This window comes from Rattus rattus, chromosome 18 (genome assembly GCF_011064425.1).
Source record: "Rattus rattus isolate New Zealand chromosome 18, Rrattus_CSIRO_v1, whole genome shotgun sequence".
Taxonomy (NCBI): Eukaryota; Metazoa; Chordata; class Mammalia; order Rodentia; family Muridae; genus Rattus; species Rattus rattus.
In genome coordinates, this window is record NC_046171.1 from 23,864,566 (window position 1) to 23,888,761 (window position 24,196).

The 24,196-nt window shown below is 40.9% G+C and overlaps 1 protein-coding gene across 1 annotated transcript in view; it reads left to right on the top strand.

Moving 5' to 3' along the window:
• Tet1 (tet methylcytosine dioxygenase 1) overlaps window positions 1-19,190 on the top strand; it is a 67,881-nt gene extending 48,691 nt beyond the window's left edge. Inside the window, exons 6-12 of the mRNA XM_032888331.1 lie at window positions 6,212-6,423; window positions 7,865-8,015; window positions 8,460-8,555; window positions 10,815-10,904; window positions 12,446-12,583; window positions 13,260-13,560; window positions 16,288-19,190. Coding sequence (XP_032744222.1) covers window positions 6,212-6,423; window positions 7,865-8,015; window positions 8,460-8,555; window positions 10,815-10,904; window positions 12,446-12,583; window positions 13,260-13,560; window positions 16,288-17,165 — 1,866 coding nt within the window. The 3' untranslated portion in view covers window positions 17,166-19,190. The remainder of the gene's footprint in view (window positions 1-6,211; window positions 6,424-7,864; window positions 8,016-8,459; window positions 8,556-10,814; window positions 10,905-12,445; window positions 12,584-13,259; window positions 13,561-16,287) is intronic.
• Window positions 19,191-24,196: the final 5,006 nt, after the last annotated feature.

The following is a 24,196-nucleotide window of genomic DNA, read 5'->3' on the forward strand; positions in this document are numbered from 1 at the left end:
AGAGGTGTCGACCAATATTTTCTTTTTTTAATGAACCTTTTATTTGTGTGTGTGTGTGTGTGTGTGTGTGTGTGTGTGTGAGAGAGAGAGAGAGAGAGAGAGAGAGAGAGAGAGAGGAAGAGAGAGGAAGAGAGAGGAAGAGAGAGAGCGTGAGTGTGTATGTGTACACATTAGCATACATATGTGTATTAGTGTGTGCTCATGCATATATGTATGATAAAGAAGGAAACGTAACTCTTCTAGCTGAATGTTACCCATCTTTCCAAGTCTAAACTTATTATTTGTTATTTCAAAAAGCTTTACTCTCACTTGTTCCAAGACTTGGGAGGAGCTCCAGAGTGGTTACAAAGCTGGCTAGTGGCTTGAGAATTTCAGGGGAAAGTCCTGAGGTTGGCTAGTACAGAGCAGAGGAGGGTCCCCTTAGAAGGCTGGGAGACTTCCTAGCTGTGCTTGAGTTGAAAGTGAGCCTCTTAAAGAGATACTTGCACAGATACAATGGCTGAAACAAGTGCTTCTGTGGTGGATATGACCTTGCCAGCCCAAGATGGTCAGGTGGTTGTGCATCTTCCTCATCTAGCAAGTAGTTATTCAAGAAGTCACAAAGAGGAGGAGGTTCTGGTTCAGGGTCTTCTCCAGGGCCAAGGCAGCCTGACTTCCACAGCCTCCTGAGTTTTATCCCACTGGTCATGAAAAGGCACATCCTGGAAGAGTGCATGGCCCCAAGATGGTTCTACCTAGGCCAATTTGCAGAAGTGGCCTATATCCTCCAGAGCCATGTTATCCCCATCAAAATAGAAACCCAGAGAGAGAAGTAGGTGAGGGAGGCCCTCAGGATTTGATGGAATCATTTTGTTGGATCTGGGATGTCCTGCCTGATGCACAATGGGAAGCTAAGCCCAAAAAGACAGTGCTGGCTGGTCCTCGAGGCCGACAGCTGAGAAGATGGTCTGGGAGGCTGTGACTGGAGAGACTGACTGTAAGGCAGGTGAAGCTTATAAATAGGGAGTCCCTGGATCTGTTCCTTCCTAAGACACAGACCCACCCAACCTCTAAGGTGCTAATCTCTACATTGACTTTGTTGATGAGTGCCTTCACTTATATTTTTGAAGGCTTAGAAGCTGTAACGTCACCCACCATTAATGGGAATGGCTCCTTTACTTTGGAAGGATTTAGATAATCCTTCCTGTCTCAACATATTTTTTCAAAGGAAACACAAAAATCTGTATGCAACCATCCACCAAGAATCAACCGATTATCAAAAGGATGGAGAACCAATGTTTATCAACAAAGGAATGTAGCAACAAAATGTAGTCTATTCCTACCATGAACTATTATTAATCAATGAAAATTAATCCAATGATGTTAATGTGCTCCCTGGCCTGCACCTCTCTATGATCAGGCTGGCCCTAAACTTAAAGATACAGCTGCCTCTTAGACAGAGGTCCTGGCATTAAATGCTAGCACCACCACTCCTAGCCCAGAGAGAAATTTTAAATTACATATCTAACGATTTAGTTGTGGCTTGAATATTGAATCCAAGACCTTCTCACACTCTCAAATGCTATGCTATTGAGACTATACACACACGTACTTAAAAATGTTAGCTTATAGCTGCTGATGGTGCATTGTTTAATCCCAGCATTTGGGAGGCAGAGGGTAGGCAGAGCCTGGTCTACAGAGTGAGTTCCAAGACAGTAAGGGCTACACAGAAAAATCTTGTCTTGAGGAGAAAGAAAGTTTATTCTCGAACTGGAGATCAGGGCATTATACACACTAGACAAGTGTGCTTCAATGAGATCTATCTCCATCCCTTAGACTATTGGCTGGGAAGCTGTGGAATAGAGGTAAGTCTGGACTCTTTCTCAATCAATCAATAAAAGGATAAAATGGTTGTGGGGATGAGCTGGAGGGATGGCTCAGAGGTTAAGACTGCTTTTTCAGTGGTCCTGAGTTTAGTGCCTACCAACCACAGGGTGGCTCACAACCATCTATAATAAGATCTAATGCCCTCTTCTGGTGTGTCTGAAGAGAGCAACAGTGTACTTGCATACATAAAATAAATCTTTAAAAAGAAAAAAAGAATAAAAGGGTGATTCTATGACATGCAAAGTCCATGTCTAGACTGTTATCTATGGAAACAAGAACGCTGGGCGTGGAGGTATGATCCTCATCCTAGTATTCAGGAGGCTGAAGTACCAAGTACTAGATGAGCCTGTACTATGCAGCCAGACTCAATCTCCAAAATAATAATAGAATGCAAGATATTTTGAAGAATGTTAGCTTCATAATGCATAGTGCATGTTATAAAACCTAAGTCTTGGTTTTGGCTTGGTGTGTGTAGGAAGGGTAACTGTGTGAATATGTCCCTCATGTGAATGGCAGGGGAGGACCACAGATGCCTTCTTACTTATCACATTATTTCCTCTACCTGCTCTGCAAAGCCCTGGTTAAAGGGATACATGTCCATGGCCATTTTTTTTTTTTTTTTTTTTTTTTTGGGTGCTTGGTAAGGATTTGAAATAATGTACTGTGTATGCAAAGTAACCATGGTTGCTCAGTAAGTCCTGGGACTTCACCCTAAAGCAGATGGATGGATGGATGGATGGATGGATGGATGGATGGATGGATGGAGATTTGGGGTAATGTTTTTCTTAAGTCACATTGCCCCTTGGCTTCTACAATTTACAAGTTGACACATCCTTTGAGGTACAAAATTTACCAAGATTTGACTTGAATTTCACTTTCTCAATTTTAAGACAGACTCAGATAGCCTGACTGGCCTTGCTTGGGCCTTGGGTTTCTTCTGCCTTCGCCTCTAATTGCTGGCTGGCATTTACAGTAATGTAAGCTTGGCTAGTTTGGTCACACATACCACTTTGTTTCTGATTAATAGTATCAACTTTAGGGTTTGAAATGTAACTCCACAAGGCTTTGTGGTTTTTAATCATTTGTTTAACAAGTGTTTGTGCTGTTCTGAACTGTACTCAGGAGCTTCAGTTGCTGCAATAGGGCAGACAAACCTGAAACAGCAGAGACTATTTTCTGTATTACTAGAGAATGGTTAAAGAAACTTGTCAGTATAAGCCTGTGATGACCAGGAGCCAATATTCGGTTTTCTTTTCAAGTAACCCATTTCTGCATAAAGCTCAAACTCACAAATTATGTATATCTTTATATGTATGTTTCTGTATATCTTGGGATATGTAGCAATGCCTGTGCATGTCCTTGAACTCCTGATCCTCTGATCTAAGCCCTAAAGTCTGATGAGTGTTCGGATTACAGGTCTGTCCCCACCACACCTATGTAGCTTTCAGCTGAGTCTCTGTGTCTTGCTTCCTGCAGTAACCTCTGTGTAATAATATGGGCCTTGGACCCATCACTTGCTTCCACTCCATTCCCAGATAGAATTCCTGCTAGGGCTAGGAGATAGAAAGGAGGGAGGGCTCTTCTGTAACCGCAGGTGCCTGACCTTTGGCCCTATGTTTCTGCCAGAGTTTTGTTGATACTAAAATTGGCTCGGAGTAGTTATTTGTTTTCATATGTAATGTGTCCAACATTCAGTGTCTTCATGTTTTGATATTTTGTATCTTTTTCATTTTAGCCTTTCTATTGGGATTTATTTTACCTTTATATTTGTGAAGGTAGTATATGTATATGTGGTGTATCTATATGGTAGGGTGTGGGGTTTTGTTGTTTTTTTCCCTTTATAGCACTAGGGATGAAACTTAAGGCCCAGTGCTTGCCAGTGAAGCACTTTGCTACTATGATAGGGCTCCAGATACTTTAGACACTTTTCAGTGTGTCTCCTTGGTTGGCTAGAAACCAGGAGGAGTCCTGGGATTAAATGTATATGTCAGGAAGCCTAACTTTATGTTGGTCTGGGGAATCTAACTTAGGTGCTCATAAATGCTGAACCTCCTTCCTCCAGGATTTTTACATACCATAGAGATTTTTTTTTAAAGCTTTATTTTTTAAGGTTTATTTATTTATTTTATATATATATATGAGTACACTATTGCTCTCTTCAGACACCCCAGAAGAGGGCGTTGGAACCATTATAGATAGTTTGTGAGCCACCATGTGGTTGCTGGGAATTGCACTCAGGACCTCTGGAAGAGCTGTCACTGCTCTTAACCACTGAGCCATCTTTCCAGCCCCATAAAGTTTTACATATGTACATTTTTACATTTATATATGTGTACACTTTACACTTTTATTACTAGTGCATATCAATGGATGGCTGGGTGCTGGCACATATATATCATGGCATATAAATGTTCTCTTCACAAGTAGCCAGTGCTCTGCACCATGTGACTTCCATGCATCAAATTCCTACATTCTTTTTTTCCCTGGTGTTTTTGTTTGTTTTTTTGAGACAGGGTCTCACTGTGTAGTGTTGGCTGGCCTGGAACACACCTCTGTTCTCCTAATGCTGTAATTAAAGTCATGCCCCACCACATCTAGCTGATGATGTGATTTAGTGATGATCTAGTCTTGGTGGCAGGCTCAGGAAAATGGACCTCCTCCATCTCCCATCTCCCATGGACAGCTAAATGGTGCCATTTATTGAAAGGATTACTAATATTTGTTTGAGACAGGGTCTCTTCTATCCTAGGCTGGATTCAAACTAGATGTCTAGCTAGGGATAATTGAATTTCTGCTGCTCTTGACCTTCCCTCAGGGGTTCTGGGATTGCAGTCACATATGCATTTCTTTGTGCTATGTTTGTGCTTGACCAAACAGAGATAGTCTCATGCATGCCAGGCCAGTACTCTCTCAGCTAAGCTCTATCTCAACTGGACTTTTTACAGTGCAGATCATGTTCCCTTTGGATTATACCACTTCTGTTAACTTGGAAGACTCGTTTTTAAAACTCAGACAGACAATTCATAGGGATTTTTTTGGGGGGGACTCCATGAAATCTAGAGTATCCCACTGCCATGATAGTTCCATTTCTTTGACCTTCAGTATTCTGACAACGTACATAGCTCCTAAGTGATGTGTTTACTTTCTTTGTTTTTCACTACTGACTTCTTCAAATAAGACAAATGTCCTTAATTTAAAGCAGTTTTCTTGGGCATAGTGCCCTGTGGCTGTAGTCACTACGCTCAGAAGATGAATCCTGGGGTATAATAAGTTCAACCAAGCAGGGCATCTGAGGCCCTCATGGGTGACACAGACTGTCTCAGCAGCAGGCAGAGCACCTTAGCCTCTGATGCAAAGAGTTCATGGTACAAGTTGTTTCCAGGCCATGAGAGATGACTCAATATTTAAGAGCATTTCCTCCTGCTCTTACAGAGGTCAAAGGTTCATGTCTGTATTAGTCAGGGTTCTCTCGAATCATAGGACTTATGGGTAGTCTCTAAGGGAATTTGTTCATGACTTAGTATGTAGTCCAACTCTCCAACAATGATCAGTAGCAGCATGAATGGAAGTCCAAGGATCTGGCAGTGACTCAGTTCCACAAAGCAGGCAGATAAAGAAGAGAGAATCTTCCTTCTTCCAATGTCCTTATGTAGGTCTCCAGCATTAAAGGTGTGTACCACTTGCTTTGTCCCTGATGACCTTGAACTCAGAGATCTCCTTGTCTTTTTTTTTTTTTTTTTTTTTTTTTTTTTCGGGCTGGGGACCGAACCCAGGACCTTGCGCTTCCTAGGCAAGCGCTCTACCACTGAGCCAAATCCCCAACCCCTAGAGATCTCCTTGTCTTAATCTCCTGGGATTCATAGCCACTTTATCTCAAGATCTCCTTTCCAAGATCCAGGTCAGAAACTTGTATCTTCCAGCTTCAAGATCTGGATCACGGGTGAGCCTTCCAACTCTGGATTGTAGTTTATTGCAGATAGAGTCAAGTTGACAACCAGGAATAGCCACTACAAGGTCATAGAACCCATATGGTGTTCCAAAACTGCATGTAACTCACACTACCCGTTCATATGTGTTATATATATATATATATATATATATATATATATATATATATATATATATATATACAGTTAAAACACCATACACATGAAGTTCAATGAAAAAAGCTTTTTTTCATTTCATTTGTTTTACAGTGAGTCTGAAGCCTGGGCTATATAAGACTCCCCCACCCTACCTCACCCCACCCTCCCAAAAAAAGAAAGAAAAGGAAAAGAATGAAAGGAAAAAAGTCTGGTTCCCAATGGATAAAGCTTGTATAGATGAATACATTATGTTCTTTCAGGTGATTAGAAGAAGTGGTCCTGAAGAGAAGGTTATTTGTTTGGTTCGTGAGCGTGTGGACCATTACTGTTCAACGGCTGTGATAGTTGTTCTTATCCTCCTGTGGGAAGGTATCCCTCGACTAATGGCTGACCGCCTGTACAAGGAGCTCACTGAGAACTTGAGGTCCTACAGCGGACATCCCACTGACCGAAGATGTACCCTCAACAAAAAGTAATCAGATCTACTTGGTTCTCCCTTGACTTTTTTTCCTCTGTTGTGAACAGTAAATTGATAAGACTAAGACTATCATGTGAGTAGCAGGACTCAAGTACCATGAAAGGAAAACCTACCTTCGGGAGGCTGCTACACACCTTTAGAGGAGTGACACCTCCGTGAGTTGGATCTAGGACTGCGTAGTGAGACCTTGTGTTTCCTCTCCTCCAACACCCCGAAAATGCAATTAAGAGTATTCTGCTGGGACTGGAGAGATGCTTGCTCTTCTAGTGGACCCCAGGTTAAATTCCCAGCACCCACATGGCAGCTCACATCTGTCTATCATTCCAGTGATGACACTATCACACAGACATATATGCATGAAAACACCAGTAAACATTTTTTAAATGATAAAAAAAAATTCTGCCTGGGTTCTAGTGAATTTAGGGCCATGTTCATCATCTTAATCAGCATATATATGTGTGTATCTTATATCATATATGTATATCCTCAAAATCTAGAGTTATGTCATTTTTGGCATGGTATCTGATCCAAAAGGTCTTTAACAGAATATTTATCAAAATTTGAGGCCTCTCAATAACAAATTCAATACAGAAGTAACATCAGTGGAATTTTGCTTTGGCTTCCATTATTGGTGGTGATCTCCACACCCTCCCCCAAGTGAACACTGAGCTGAGGAGTAGCTCGTGGGTGCTGTATTTACTTACTTACCGAGCTTGTGGAACTTGCTGGGCTTGATTCCAACAAAAATAAAGAAGAAATTCAGTAAATTCAGATGTTAAGGATTTTTTCTTTTTTTTGCCCTTCACTGGGATGGAGCCGGTGCTCTATCCTCCTTCCTGTCATTTGCAAATTTATTCATTCGTTGCTTGTTTGTTTATTTATTTATTTATAGATTTTTTTGGGGTAAGATCTAGATAGCTGGCCCAGAACTATAAACTTGCTAATTTAGAATCTACTTTAGTGCTTCAGCAATGCTACAAGCCAAGCAATCTTTCTTTTCATTACTCCTGTTGTAATACTCATAACATCATCTCATTAAAATTGGCAGAGATTGTATATTTAGTATAGTGCACTCTCCTTACCGAGGTCACGTTAGACAAAAAGGAGCTAAAGTTCAAAGAATAAATCAAAGTTTTTAGTGAAAAGTAAGATTTCAATTTTCTGCCTTTATTTCTCCTTGTGTCTCTAAAGTAGAACACAGGAAAGTTTGTTTTTTCCTGGCTTTAGAACCTTGAATAATCTTGTTAGCTAAATAAGAACCAGGAATGGATTCAAAGTAAAGAGGGTTCCTGTTAGGTTTGAGGCTAGAAGTAGCTAGGGTATGTCTGAATGAAGAGACTTAAAAGCAGTGGATAAATATTATAACCTGTTCATAAATCATGCATGACTCCTCATTCCTGTGACCTTGTTTAATGTCCTGCTGACCATCTTCCAGACGTACCTGCACCTGTCAAGGCACCAACCCAAAAACATGCGGAGCGTCTTTCTCCTTTGGCTGTTCGTGGAGCATGTATTTCAACGGCTGTAAGTTTGGGAGAAGTGCAAACCCCAGAAAATTCAGACTTGCTCCAAACTATCCCTTACATGTGAGTTTCTTTTTGAATTTTCAGTGTGTCATCTACATTATATAACCATGTATAAGTACCTAAAAAGTTTCTTGAAAAGCAGTCATAATTTACTAAAATGTGCACGTCACTACTTAGATTCTAAGTCAGGTAAAGACTTCAACTATTACTGTTGTCCACGAGTCTTCCTGCTCCCCAACACCAGAGGGAAGCATCATTAAAAGAACTTAGGGCTTTATGGGCAGCCAGAGTCAAACAAACCCATTTGCCAACATTTTAAAAACTAAGAAAGTGACAGGTGGTAGTGGTACATGCCTTAATTGCCAGAACACATGAGACAGAGGGGAGGATCTCTGAGTTGGAGGCCAGCCTGGTCTATAGAGTGAGTTCCAGGACAGTTGCAGGACTAAACAAAGAAAACCTGTCTCTAAAAACAACAAAACTAAGAAAGTTTACTTCCCACAGGACTACTATAAGAGAATTACTGGAAGGTGTTCTGAAGGAAGTGATGTGAAAACTGGATGGATCATTCCAGAACGAAAGACCCTCATAAGCAGAGAGGTTAGTCAAGTTTTTTTACTCAGTATTTTTAAATTGAAGTGTCAACTTATAAGTCATTATAAGGGAAGGCAGGGGAGCAGTCATGGCTGAATAGGTATGGGAATGTTATGTTTTATTAGGGTAAAGATTATTCATGCCAGAGATGGTGGTTTGCAAACATGTTCCCTTATCATCACTAAATAGGTGCCTTTAAATAGTTCAAAGCACTTCACATAATCGCATAATCACTTTCTCTGATGCATCACAATATTTTTATCAAACTTTCTTTTTTTATTGTGTGTGTATATTTGTGTGAATTTCACATCATGTACCCCAATCCCATTTATCTCTGCCTCCCCTCATAGCTACTCCTCCACCCTTACAACCTCCCCATAATAAAGAAAAAAATAGCTTAGTTGTGGAAGCTGTGATGTCCACATTTCTTTGCTTGTAAATGTTCTTTGTCTGAGGCCTCTGGCTTCTCCTACTCTACCAACACTGGATCCTCACAAGGACTCCTCTCAGGTGTCCTGTTGTTGCCCTGTGTCCTGCAGCTTTGGATCTGCAGGACTGGCCCTTTCGTGTGCTCCAGCAGTTTGCTGATGGTGTAGATTTTGGGGTGGGTCAACTCAACATGCTTGATCTGAACCTGAAGGACACCTGAAGTGGAGCTGGTCAGCCCACTGGCTCTCATGCGCCAGGTGTTCTGCTCACTTGACACTCCCATATTCAGGGCCAGCTCTGCTATGTGCCCAGGACAAGTGAAGGGCCAGGGGCAGGGCTAGCTCTCTGGCTCTCTGAACCCTAAGGCCAGGCCTCCCACTTGCTGCCAGGGGTGAGGTGGGGGAGGAGGGTATCCCTTCCCATTCCTTGCCACTTGGAGGAAGACCAGTAGCAAGGACCAGTTCTCCCAAGCTCAAACCTGCAGGACTAGCTCACCCACAACTCTTGCAATGTGTAAGGCTGCTTCCCAGAGTACTGTAGGAGGTTACAGGCAAGGTCAGCTCTTACTCTCACACCCTGAAGGCCAGCTCTTGCATGATGCCCAGTTGATGGATGGGGCCAGTTCTACATAGCCCTCAAGCATCAACATGTCTCCTTTAGACAGACTAGACTAGAGATGTCCTCCTGGCCTTTGGTCATGAGAGACTCCTGCTGCTTCAGGGCCATGGACCCAGACATGGTTCTGGTGGCACATGCCACCATGGTCCCAGGTGGCATTACCAGCCACTCACATCAGGCTGTTCCTCACGACCCTCGACTCTCTAGTTTTGTACCCCTTCATTGTGCCCACATCTCTCTCTTTCTTTTCCATTTCACCTTTACTTTTATTTTTTTTTTTGGTTCTTTTTTTCGGAACTGGGGACCGAACCCAGGGCCTTGCGCTTCCTAGGTAAGCGCTCTACCACTGAGCTAAATCCCCAACCCCTCACCTTTACTTTTAATGCAAGGAAAGTTGGAGACAGCATAAACAGCTGGTGGCAACCAATGTTTACATTTTATATGTAATCTATATTGGACTGTAAAATGAGAAAAACCCCTATAATTCTTGCAGCTAAAGAACAAGTCTAGTGAAGTGCATTTGATGTTTAGATAAGTATAAAACTTTGCTAAAGGATGTACAGTTTCTGTATCCTGAAACATGGACCCTGCTCAGAACTTCTGTAAAGATTTCAGTTACTCAAATAAAGCCATGTAGAGGCTGGGAAAACCAGGTTTCAGCCTTTTCTGCTCTTTTAGGCACTGTGGATTTTTATGTGCATATGGGACTGATGCAAAAAGTAAATAAAGCCCTAAGGTTTATTAGTAGTTATCTAGTATAAATACTACACATTGAGGAAGACTGAGAAATACTTAGAAGATGATTAATACAATTAGCAAGAACCTAAGTTAAACATGTAACATTGGCTAGTCTTGCCTAGTTCTCCTGGGCTGGTACACCAGGTATTAGATGACAGTAGTGCTTTTTTGAAACTGGATAAGATGTTGCATGCATATCTTTATAGCTCGGTTTGCCTTCAGGACCCTTGTCTGTGTTCAATTCTATTAAGTAGGTATGCCTTTTATTCTAACATCAAGAGCAATGTTGGAATATATTTTTCACCATATATATTTCTAATGTTTCCATTGTTTTACCCACTGTATTATGGTAAATATGAGTTGTATGTTAGCCACACGTGGAATTATTTGAAGTGGAGTTTTATACACACCTGTAACTCACTTTAACATAGCTAACATGGTATTTTAAAGTTACATCACATGAATTATCTTTTACTATAGGAAAAACAGCTTGAGGAGAATTTACAAGACTTGGCTACAGTATTAGCTCCAGTTTATAAGCAGATGGCGCCGGTTGCTTATCAAAATCAGGTATTTTTTTTTTTTTTTATGAAACTTTCATAATGACCTTAAGATTATTTCAAATTTCTATGTCAAATAAGTTACTATTCATATTAGTTTTACAAAGTTCCTTTTAAATATGTGCTTTTTTAAAAATAGTTGTCAGATTGTGTGTATATTTGCCTGTGTGTAAACATGTGTATAGACCACAAACCAGGGACGAGGTTCTTTTTTTTAAGCATTCTATGTCTCTGAGACAGTATTTCTTGCTGAACGTGGTTCTCACATTTACTGATAGCCTTTAAACCCCAGTGACCCTCCTTCCTCTCTCTACCCTCTTTGGGAAAAACATACACAGAAAACTAGCCCTTCTGGGTGGGTGCTAAGATGCAAACTCCTGTACGCAGGTTTGGATGTCAAACATCCTTAGAGCCTGAGCCATCTCTCCTAGCCTGAATACTCTTCAAATGTACGCTTTCTTATTGCTACCTTTCAAAAGTCTTCAAGTAGGGTTTTCCTGTTGGGTTTTGAGAGAGCCTTATATGCTCCCGTCTAGTCTACACTTCACTTATAGTCTCAGTGATTCAATTATGCCTTAGGCAAAAGTGGGTCATGCAGTTGAGAGGTAATGTTTTATTATCCTTTAGGATCTCTAGAACTGCCAAAAATAAACAAAATTCTAGGGGAAATAGACAGACCTACCTAGGTGGGTGTCCAGCCTGATATATAAGAGACTTTGTTTATCAAAGATGGTTCAGTGGTTAAGCGTACCTACTGGGCTGGGGGTGATGGCTCAAAACTTTTTAAATCTCAGTGCTTGGAAACCATGCAGGAACAGGTATATTTTTGAGTTCAAGGCCAGCCTGTTTTACACAGAGTATTCCTAGACAGCAAGAGCTACATAGAGAAATTCTATTTCTATCCTCCACAAAAAAACCGAGCTTTCTTGCCAGCATAGTTCTTTTCATTTTTTAATTAATTTTTTTTGTTTTATGTACATTTGTGTTTTGCCTGCATGCATGTCTGTGTGAGGATGTCAGATCTTGAAATCACAGACATTTATGAGCTGCCATGTTCGTGCTGGGATTCGAATTCGATTCCTGTGGAAGAACAGTCAATGTTCTTAACTGCTGAGCCATTTCTCCAGCCCAATACCTTTATCTGATGAGGGTGTTCATTATGTTTGTTTGGAGGTAGATAGCTCAGTTCCCCAGCCACAGCAACAAGGGCCTTTATCCATTGAGCCATTTTGCCTTTGAGCCCTTGATACACCTTTATTGCCCTACCTGGGTACTTCCACATATATCTACGTATTTCTAGACACAAAACAAAACTCACACACAGAATATAGTAGGGAAGAGATCTTGCCTGGTTAGATGGTTGAGTTATTTAGAATGCTGGCTGATAATTTGAAGACAGAGATTTGGTGCTCCCATTTGTAAGATTGCTCAAAACGATCTTATGGCATTTGAACACGCATGCATGTTGTACAAGACCCATGTGCAGACAAAACCATACAAAACAAATCTTTTTAAAAACATTATCTTATGGTTTTGACATTTGTTTCTAAGGTGGAATATGAAGACATTGCTGGAGACTGTCGACTTGGTAATGAAGAGGGGCGTCCTTTCTCTGGTGTCACCTGTTGCATGGATTTCTGTGCTCATTCTCACAAGGACATTCACAACATGAACAATGGAAGCACTGTGGTATGCACTTGAGTACTTTAGTCCTTTGTGCTTTAGGTGTGCTCCTAAAATGTAATTGTATTGAAAAAAAAGTTGGAAAGATTTTTTTATTGGAAGGTATGTGTCTTAGTTAGAGTTTCCATCACTGTGAAAAGACACCATGACCACACCAGTTCTTATAAGGACAACATTTAATAGCAGCTGCCTTCCAGTGTCCAGAACATGGCAGCATCCAGACAGATACAATATTGCACAAGGAGCATCTTGATTTGAAGGTGGCCAGGAGAGCCTCTCTTTTGCCCTGGGCAGAGCTTGAACATAGGACCTCAAAGCCCACCCTCACAGTGATACACTTCCTCCAACAAAGCTCATTATGCTTCCCAATAGAATAGTATCACATCCCATGGGCCAGGAATTCAAATACATTAGTCTACGGGGGCCAAACTATTCAAACCATTAGAGTATGAATAAGAGGAAATACTTGTTGTCAGACAAAGCTTTAATCCCAGCAATTAGGGTGCTAAGACTCTTGGATCTCTGTGAGTTCTATACCAATGTGGATTTAAACTCTTTTAACACACCCTTTCAAATATATGAGTCTAACGGGCCATTTTTTTGTTTTTTCAAACCAACACACCTGCTGTACATGATGCTAAGCAATGCTAAAATATGCCTATTCTCCCTTACTGTCCCTCAGGTTTGTACATTGATTCGAGAAGATGGCCGTGACAGAAGTGTTCCTGGGGATGAGCAGCTACACGTCCTGCCACTATACCGGCTTGCAGACACTGATGAATTTGGCTCTGTGGAAGGGATGAAAGCCAAGATCCAATCTGGGGCCATCCAAGTCAATGGGCCAACCAGGAAGAGGCGACTATGTTTCAGTGAGCCTGTTCCTCGATGTGGGAAGAGGGCCAAAATGAAGGAGAAGGACAAGAAATCAGGTGCTACTGGCCTCAGAAAGAAGAGGAACTCTGCCTGCACAAAGGGAGCCCCAGGTGCGTCAGAGCTTTCATCCCCAGTGGGGTTTGAACTTGTACTTGTTCTTTTTCTATTCTCTTGGCTAGCAGCCCATCCTGCCACACCCCCAGGGAGATGAATTCATTTCTGTTTTCTGATCTTTGCCAGGTCCTTATTTACGTTACCTACCCACAGATCATTGCTTTACCTTCCATTTGCCTCCGTTTCTTCTAAGGTCTAGGTCAAGTTTGTAAGAGTTGCTCTGCATGTGTACCTATGTGCCACAAGAAGGTGTCAGATCCCTTCACAGATGGTTGTGAGCCACCATGTGATTGCTAGGATTTGAACTCAGGACCTCTGTGAGAGCAGCCAGTGCTCTTAACCTCTGAGCCATCTCTCCAGCTTCCAACTCCTGTCTTTTTGTGAGACTGGTTTTGGTAAATAACTTTTGGTAAAAAACACTATCTGGCTTTTGTTGTTTCTGGGTGTGGTGCGTGTGTGTGGGGAGTTGTTCTTTGGGTTTTTTGTTTTTCAGACATCTTTGCTCTTTGTAGCCCTGGCTGTCCTCACTTGATCTGTAGACCAGGTTGGCTGGCCTTAAACTCATAGATCCACTTGCCTCTTCCTCCTGGGTGCTGGGATTAAAGGCATGCACCTCCACTGCCTGGCTGCTATCTGCCTTTTGAACTAAATACCTTTTTTTATTAAACTGTAATTAGCTTCACATCTCTCTTTTTTTTTTTTTCTTTTTTTTTTTTTCCGGAGCTGGGGACCGAACCCAGGGCCTTGCGCTTGCTAGGCAAGCGCTCTACCACTGAGCTAAATCCCCAACCCTAGCTTCACATCTTAAAGCTCATAATGCACAATGATTTCTTTTTCCTGTTTCCTGTGGATTCCGTGGTAAAGTGTTGTCTGCTTAGTTCATTGACTAAGATTTCATCTTTTCCCCCGTCTTGGTTTACTTCACAAGACTGGAAATGCTTCTCACCATCTCATTGACTTGATAATTCTGGGACTGGGTTTGGTGGCGAAAGTAAATGCTTAATACCTTCAACAAATTTGAGAATGCTAACTGGTGCAAATGTGATCACTTTTTGAATTTTTGCTATGGATTTTTTTTTAAAGATGTATTTATTTTAGGTATAAGAGTACACTGTCGCTGTCTTCAGACACACTGGAAGAGGGTATGGGATCCCATTACAGGACCTCTGGAAGAGCAGTCAGTGCTTTTAACCACTGAGCCATCTCTCCAGTCCCTGGATTTATTTTTTTGTTCTTGGAATGATTATAACAAATTTCTCTTACAGTGCCTTTTAGATTTTTTTCCCCTCTGCACACCGACTTTTATTTTATTTATTTATTTTTTAAAGGTTTATTTATTTTATGTATGTGGGTACACTGTCACTGACTTCAGACACACCAGAAGAGGGCATTGGATGGTTGTGAGCCACCACATGGTTTCTGGGAATTGAACTCAGGACCTCTGGAAGAGCAGTCCGTGCTCTTAACCGCTGAGCCAGCTCTCTAGCCCTGATTTTTATTTTTAAAGTACCTCAAAATGTTCATTTTCCTGTTTTTAAATTCATAAAGACTTTTCAAGCGGAGTTAGAAATCTTTGTCACAGACCTAGTTATCTCTGACAACTTGTCTTACAGTCAGGATGTCCAGGGTTTTTCTTTCATTTTGAAGTGAACGTAGTGAGGGATGGGAAGATGCTCACTAATGAAGGAGTACTGGTGCCTGCTCCTAAAGAGGAAGAATTCTTTAGGGAGAATTGTTGTACAAGTGGACAAGTACAATCAGCTGAGGTATGGTTCTGGGAAGTCCTGGGATTAAATCTGTAGCATGACCCTAAAACATTAGAAGGCCTGGGATTTTGGTGTATGCTCTTAATCCCAGTACTGAGGCAGGAGGACTGTGTAAACTGCAGGCCAACCTGTACTATAAAGACCCTGTTTCAGATGCATTTTTCACAGAATATGTCTGTGCACCACAGCATTCCTGGTTCCTCAGGAGGTCAGAAGAGGGTTTTGGGTCTCCTGGAACTGGAGTTACAGACAGTTGTCGGTGCCTTCCTCGTGGGCACTGGGAATCCAAACTTAGTTCTCTGCAATAGCTACAGGTTTTCTTAACCCCTGAAGCCAACTCTCCAATACCCATGATACAGTTTTGAAAAGTGAAAAGGGCACATGCCTTTGATCCTAGCACTTGGGAAGCAGAGGCAAAGGCAGGCAGATCCCTAAATTCCAGGCTTTTATCACTGGTTTTCAACCTTCCTGATGCTGTGACCCTTTAACACAGTTTCTCATGTCATTGGTGACATCCAATTACAACATTAGTTTCATAGCTCCTTCATAACTATGGTTTTTCTACCATTATGAATTGTAGTGTAAGTATCTGATATTACTTATGGTCTTGGATGACCCCTGTGAAAGGGTTATTGGATACCTTACTCCTGCAAGGAATCTTGCCCCACATATTGAGAACTGGTGGTCTACATAGTGAGTGTCAGGATAAACAGGATTATGCTTTGACACTGTCTTAAACAAAGCAAAGCAATGCTTAATTACAGGCCTAGTTACAGCCAAATGACAGAGTGCTTGCTTCCCCAGGAGCGAATACCAGGAGGGAGAAAAGCATTCTAAAAATACTTTTTAACAACTGACAGGTGCCAAATAGCTTCTGTGGTTGTTTTCATGTTTGGTGGGTGTAACTTTGTGTTTATGAACTACTAGTGAGATAGTTTTATTTTATTTTGTTTAAAGGTTCGCACAACACTAAGATCTATTCATCAGCCTCATCTACTCCTCACCCAGTGAAAGATGAACCTACAGACTTCTGTCCCCTGCAGGCTTCCTCCACAGAAACATCTACCTGTATGTACAAAGCCTCAGGTGGCTTTCCAGAAACAAGTAGCATTCTCCACTGCACAATGCCTTCCGGAGCACACAGTGGTGCTAATGCAGCTCCTGGGGAATGTACTGGAGTTGTGCAGACTGCTGCTGAAGTGGCTGCTCTTCCTCACCAATCTCTTCCCATAGCAGATTCTCCCCTTCATGCTGAGCCTCTCGCAGGTCCACCTGATCATCTAACTTCTAACCAGTCAAACCAGCAGCCCCCTTTCCTCAGCCCTCCTCAGAAACTGGCTTCCTGTCAGGTGGAAGATGAGCGGCATCCGGAAACAGACGAGCCTCCTCAACCCGAGGATGGTAACATCCCTCAACTTGATGAATTTTGGTCAGACAGTGAGGAGATCTATAATGATCCTGCCTTTGGTGGCGTGGCGATAGCACCCATTCATGGCTCAGTGCTGATTGAGTGTGCCCGGAAAGAGCTCCATGCTACCACCTCTTTGAGTTCTCCCAAACGAGAGGTCCCTTTTCGTGTGTCCCTTGTATTCTACCAGCACAAAAATCTAAATAAGCCTAATCACGGTTTTGATATCAACAGAATTAAGTGTAAATGTAAAAAAGTAACAAAAAAACCCCCCGCAGACAGGGAGGATCCTGATTTATCTCCTGAAACCAATTTATCATACCAAATTCCTTCTCGAGTTGCATCAACCTTAACCAGCGACAACGTTGTTACCGTGTCCCCTTATGCTCTCACTCACGTCGCGGGACCCTACAACCGTTGGGTCTAAAGGCTTCTCTCCTGTAATGCCTTTGCTAATGTGGTGTAGTTTTTCCGGTGCTGTTCAAAAGAAAGTCATTCTGTTGTTTACTGTTGCTTCATTTCACCCATTTCAACTCCGAGGTAAAAATTTTAAATAAAAGGGTGGGTACTTAACTGTGGTTATATTTTGAGAATTAGTAGAAGGTGAACATTTTCAGTAAAAATAAAATTTTTATAGTTTTAAATATTTAAACATCTTGGTTGGGTGTTGGCTGCGTTAGAACCACAGAGTCTGGTGCTTTATTTCGTTTTATTTAGTTTGCTATTAAGAGGGTTTATAACAGGTTTCTGCAATAAGATGTAAAAACCAAGATGTAGTGTTAACTCTACACAGCTCCTGGTGCTTTAACCACATCAACACAGTAGTAATGACCTGAGTGATTGTTTTCTGGTGCCATTGTTCACGCATCTTCCAATCATTGCCATCATATGTGCACTTTTCTTTGAAGTAAACCAATGAAATGCTTTTTCTCTTAAAACATTTCTCCTATATAAAGTAATTCTTTATTCTAGTGATGGTTGGAGGCTGTTTGCTAACTGTAAATATTTTAAAAAGCACTTTCTATTTTTAAGAGTAACTTGAAATAGTATATAGCAGAATCCTAATGTCTGTTATGTGTGCGTATTTGAATACCAGAGAAGTCATTTGTTCTTGCCCTGTACAGTTCCATCCCGTTAACCTCAGCCTGTACACAAATAACATATGACTTTGGTTCTTTACTTATAGAATAGAGAATCTCTAAAAAATTGAAAATACAAAATGCCAGCAACATCAATTTCCCCTTTTTAATTAGAAAAAAATTGTCTTCTGAAGTTGCCTCCCGAATTAAGTCTATGACCCATGACAGGTACTTTGAAAGGGAAAGGGGGCAAATTGGGATCAGTGAAAGATTCCCAGTGTTTCAAGATCAGAACATAAGTAACATGTCCTTCCCAAATGAGAAGGAAATATTCTGTAGAGATAATCGAGGGGACAAGCTTGCATTAGCATCGTCACCCTTACCCTGGAGTCCCATGGTAGTATTGAGAGCCAAATTATTCATTAATCTTACTCTATTGTGTTTAGGAAAATGGGAATCCTAACTTCTTGAGTAATCCTCTATTTTGAAGGCCACAGGTAAAATCAGCATCCTAATTATTTTAGTGTTCCATTGTTTTTCCCATTGTTTAATTGACTTATTTATATATCAAGAATGATTTCCCCAAACAAAAACGTCTAAAACCAAGAGACCTTTCAGTGAGATCCAAATGCACAGGTGCTATTGACATTCATGGGGTTGGATTCTTTGGATCTGGATAAGGATTCCTGTACTTCAGGAACCCTAATGGTGCTTCTCAGAGATGCCACAAGAAGTCCACAACTACCACAGTCTTGGTGCAAATGTAAACAGCTGCAGTGAGCTCTCTAGAGAATAACTTATTAAAAATGACACATGGTGCAAAGTGTCAGTTTCTGACCGAGGCAGATTTAGGAAGAGAAAGGGATTGTAAATAAGACATGTCCACTGACATTCCATCGTGTCCAAGGAGGCAGATGCTCCTGGGATAAAGACAACTCTTGATCTGATTTATTGTTTTGCGTGCCTTAGATTTCCATTTATAAACATTTTTAAGCCTAGGGTTTCTTACGTAGGTATGTAAGTGTGATCATTTATTGCTTGATCTGCTTCAGTTAGGTATTTATTAGCGTAGATCATTAGAAATTAACCTTGGAGGTCTCAGACCTCAGCTAGAAATCCTTTTCTTACCATTACAGGATAGAATCTTCTCCTCCTGCTTTTATTTGTCCATTCATCTGTCCATCTTTCCAAGACACATTTAATTTAATGCTTCTCAATTTGATTGGTTTGTTTTTCCTTGAATTACTTCTTATAATACAGACTAATAAAGGATGCTTGGAATTACTTTCTAAGGACATCACAAATTATCTATAAATGAAGAGTTACAGTAATATGTAGTCAAGCTGATGTGTCTTTTTTGATAAGGTCATGTTCTTGGTGCTTAATCAGTTGCATACACCAATGTTGATGAATGGGACTGTTGGGGTTTATGAATTTAATTGAACTTTGGCAAAATAAGTACACGAAGCTAATCAGTTTCAACAAAAATGTTGTCATTCCATTGTTAAGGTTAACATTAGAGATGGAGTGCCTCAACCAACAGCCCTCTGTGGGAACTTCATTCTATTAACGTTCATGGTCTCTCTGATGTGCTTTGTGGACATCCTGTGCTTTGTCGATGTTCTACTGCACTGTCTGATGGCTATACACTGCTTTAAGAATGGTCTTTCTTAAGAAACAAAATAAATTGGTTGGAGATGACAGTCACTTATCCAACTCATCCATCTAACAGTCTTTCTACACCTCTACTGTTTTATTATAATTAGATTCCATTCCTTTTACCTCATTTGTGGAGCTCTAGTTAAGACTGTTGTTCATGGTGCGAACATTGGGTACATTGTATATGACTTCCATGGTCGCCCTGGTGATGCTATGATCTTGCCTACTATAGAATTATACATCACCTGCCCTCTCAAAAATCCATTTTTGGTGGGTTTACGTTTTATGAAACTGGATCTCTATGTAGTTCTGGCTGTCCTGGAACTCATGTGGCAGACCAAGCTAGCTAGCCTAGCCTAGGAGCTATCTCCCTGCTCCTGCCTCTGTGCTGGGATTAAAGTTGTACTCCAGCTCCCTCTTAGCTGTTTTGTTGTTCTTGTGTTTGTTGGCCTTGCATATGTCCTGTTTCCAATTCTCTACAAAGTACCTAGGAAGGCCAGGTACCAAAGAGACCGTGTTACAAACTTCATTGAAATCTATTGTTGGGACTTGAGGCTAATAGAGGCCAATTTTTGGAACAAGTCCACATCTTAAATTATTTCCCAAACAAAGTCATTGCATTTGTGAGACACAGAACTTCATTAGGTGAAAGCTGTAAGCTATTCACTTACATTCACTCCATTACATAGTTAACTGAATGGCTATTCTTCTGTAAATGATATACTGACTTAATTCACATGAAGTAACCTACTTCTCATTATCATTTCACAGTAGCATGTACAAAACTAACCCCAAACTAGTCATATTATATATATATAATGAGACTCTGTGTGGGATGAAGCTATCAAGTCAAGACATGACATGACATGACATCTTCTATCAATTGTGGGTGCATTTACCTTTGTGCTAAACAAGTAGGTGTATGCAGTCTTTAACAGGAAGCTACCCTGAGTTTCACTCCTCAGTGCGTGGGAATCTTTGAGTCTAGATTTAATACAACTGAGTTTCATCTTTACTAGACATTTATGACAAGAATTATTATGATAGGATAATGTGGTGACTACTGCTGCACCAGAAGTCTCCTTAGAAGGTAGTGCTCAATCCCTGAGCTCTCAGGACGGAAGGCACCTATCAAGTTTAACAGCTTGAGGGCCACTCTGTTCTCAGAACTGGATAAAACAAACTTTTCTTTTCTCACCTAGAGAGGATTGTAGTACCGAGAATTCTCTTGATTTTTGTGCAAGTCAAACATAAACAGCTTTCTGTCCTCTGGTGAGGTTCAGAACAAGAAAGGTAATGTTGAGATTAGGTCAAGATTCCCTTGACTGTCTATCCTAGGCTTTGCCAGGAGAACCTATGACATTAACCTAGTAACTCTTTCCTATGCACATGGCAATCCTTGTTTCTGTCATTCCCTCTGGAACCCAGTATTAGGAATACACAAGGAGTTCTTGAGGGCTGGCTGAGGAAACCATTGAAGAAAGCATGTCTTCATTGTATATACTCTGCAGCCGTGGTTACCCTCCCTTGCTGCCCCTCCTCGACTTCAGTACTGATGCGGCCGTCATCATAAATGGAACCGCTGCTTTATTACTTCTATGTGCTGCTCACTTTGGCATATTTAGCCATGTGGTATGGTCATTGCTTAGTGGTTTGAGATGACTAAGTTTTTTTTTTCAATGAAATGAGTGTTTCATACTGTATTTCTCATAGCATTAGAAAATTGTGAAGACCATTTAGATAGTCACTGTGTCTTCCCACTTGACCTGATTTTCTTCAAAATCGTTAAGATTCCTAAGCATTTCTCTTTTGTTTTATTTTTCATTTGGTTGGTTGGTTTTGTCTTTATGTAATAGAAATTGGGCTTCTATTAAATTGTGAGACTGGACTTAAGAGTCTCATGGTGGTATATAGCACAGTCTTGAACTATGGCTAAGAATGTTGAGAACTTCTTTTTCCCTTTCTTTCCTTCTGAAACTGGGTGTCACTATACACACCTGGCCAGGTGACATGGACTGATCTGGCCTTGAACCTGTAGTGGTTGCTTCTGCCTCTGACTGTACCACACCTGGTTTTTCTGGTGCTGGGATTGAACCAGATCTTTGTGTATGAGGTAAACACCATCAACATTCTCCCATCCTAGACCTTGGGTTTCCTTGGTAAGGAGTCATCATTCGTGTTTACATTCAGCTCTAGAAAATCTAGAAAATCTGCCAAATCCTTTCCTGAAATTCCTGGTTCAGATGATCTCTTTTAATTACTAGGGTATAGACACAGGGCTCCCTGCTCAGCTAATTGTATTATTAGCCCCAGTTCTTTTCCCGGATAACCTGTATGCTCAAACTATGTGTTAGTCATAATCTCTCACGTTGACCCTGAGATCCCAGTGCTCAAAATTACTTTGTTGCAGTCTGCAATGTTTCTAGCTTCAAAATTAAAAGGTTAACAATTTCTTCATTCCTTTTCTACATTTGGATTTCCTTATGATTAAAAATCTGCTGTTGTCTTGTGTGTGCATCCTGGTCCGTATCTGATTCACTCACGTTTTCCATTCTGCTTTCTTTTGAGACATCAGACTGGCTTTTGCCTCAGCATCTTGGCTTATCTTTTAAAACCACGTGTCACAAAGTCTAACAACCCGCTTGACTCAAGTGTGTGATCCCAACTGCTTGAGAGACAGATGTGGGATGATAGAAGGAAAATGAACACCAGTGGGGTGCAGAGCTGTCATAGAGTTCGTGACATGGTGCTTGCCAAGCTTGCTGGAAGCCAGCTGGGTCCAATCCCTAGTACTGCAGAAAGAACCATTCTCTCTGGCTTTCCTATCTCCAGCTACTAAATCAAACCTGCCAGGCAGTTTTAGTCACTGGATCTTATATGTAGATGGACTTTCTTTCCCTTATCCTCATTTTCTACCTTTTGTAGAAAAAAATACCTATATCTACCAACAATCTCATTCTGTTGATGGGAACCTGTTTCCTAAGGTAAATTTACTGTAGAAGTTCTTTAGCTGTACTGGTATCTTAATAATGGCCCTGATATACTGGAACTAGGATCTTGTCTTAAATCCCTGCTCAGACAATAGAGCCCCACATCCTTACACACAATCTGGTTGCAAACGTAAGTCATTGGTGATGAGCCACCAGACGCTCTGGTTAGGAAGGATTAATACTTCTCGTCTGCCCTCTTCTAATTTTAACTGAAAATAGATGTTAAAAATAGGTAATATTTTGACACTAAATAGGACGTGAATGAAGAAACAAAAAAAGCTTAGCATCTCTCCCTAGGTGTAGTATGTACACTTGTAATTCCAGGCCATGGGGAGGCAGGAGCAGAAGGATGGTATCCTGTCTTCAGAGTGCTTTGTGCAACGTCTCACCAGCTCTGAAGTCAGAAAACAGTTCCCTTTGACAGACAAGCTGCCAGCAAAAATAGCCAGTAGCTTGCTCCATGTTACACAGTAAGTCAAGTAATATGAATGAAACGATGTATGTTTTGCCTGCATGTATGCATTTGCCATGTGTGTTTACCGAATAGAGCTAATAGAAAAACAGAAACCTTACAAGCCTGTTTCTCAGCTAGCTTCATTTCCATTGTTTAGCCAGCTGTTGTGCATATTAAAGATCTGTTGCAAAGCTTAGGTTTATGGTGTGTGTGTGTGTGTGTGTGTGTGTGTGTGTGTGTGTGTGTGTGTGTGTGTATACACGTGTGCGCTTTACTTGGCCTGGAAGATGCTGTTCTGCACCTAGCCCAGGTTGCTACAGTTCTAGGTCAGGGATTGCTCTTCTCTGCTCAGTGATAAAAAGCATAGGGATAAATATCCCTTTACCATTAATAGGAAGACTTTTTCCACCAAGTAATTTTCTAAATAGGACTTTTAATGCCCCTCATGATCAAAGTTTAATTTATTTAAATATGTTGAAATGAAGGTTTCTTGAAGAAGATGGTGCTAGCTGAACAATTTTAGTTCCTAGCCTCTCATTATAAATATGCAAAATTATTGGTAACAGGTTTTATTGTCTCTGGATTATATCTTTTGTTGGGTGTTATTCATTTTGTTTTGGAGAGAGAGAGAGAGAGAGAGAGAGAGAGAGAGAGAGAGAGAGTGTGTGTGTGTGTGTGTGTGTGTGTGTGTGTGTGTGTGTTCCCTCTGCTTCGCTTGTAGCATAAATCTTTGGAGCAGGTATACCTAGAGTTAAGAATGCTGACATGTATTTGTGAAGTTTCTAGTAATCTGTCTAGAGGTTACTTTAACAGCCTCTCTATGAGGTAGTATATTTTGACTATAGTGATACATTCTTTGGCACAAATATAAGGGGAACAGGCCAAAGAACCTTGAATATTCAGTGTGGCCTCCTCTTATGTTGGTGAGTCTTCTTTCCAACATCTGTTTGTGCTGTGATAAAATGGCTGATTGACTATATTTGACTTTACAAACACAGCTCATAGGAAAGATTAAATATTTTTATTGCAATGTATGGTCATATTTTTTTTAGCTTTATGGAGTTAACATTGTGATAGGTGCTTTAAGAGAAATATTTTTCCAGAAATGGTTTTATAGCTAAACTTTGGGCAGCTTTTGCATTGTGATGTGTGGGTCGATGGTTATATTTGGGTTACTAGGAAACCATGAAGTGTTCCCTATGGGGATAGCTGTACGAAGCCATGGCAGAGAGATCAGCGGGTGAATCCTGAGTTGACTCATGTTTCTCTCATAGAG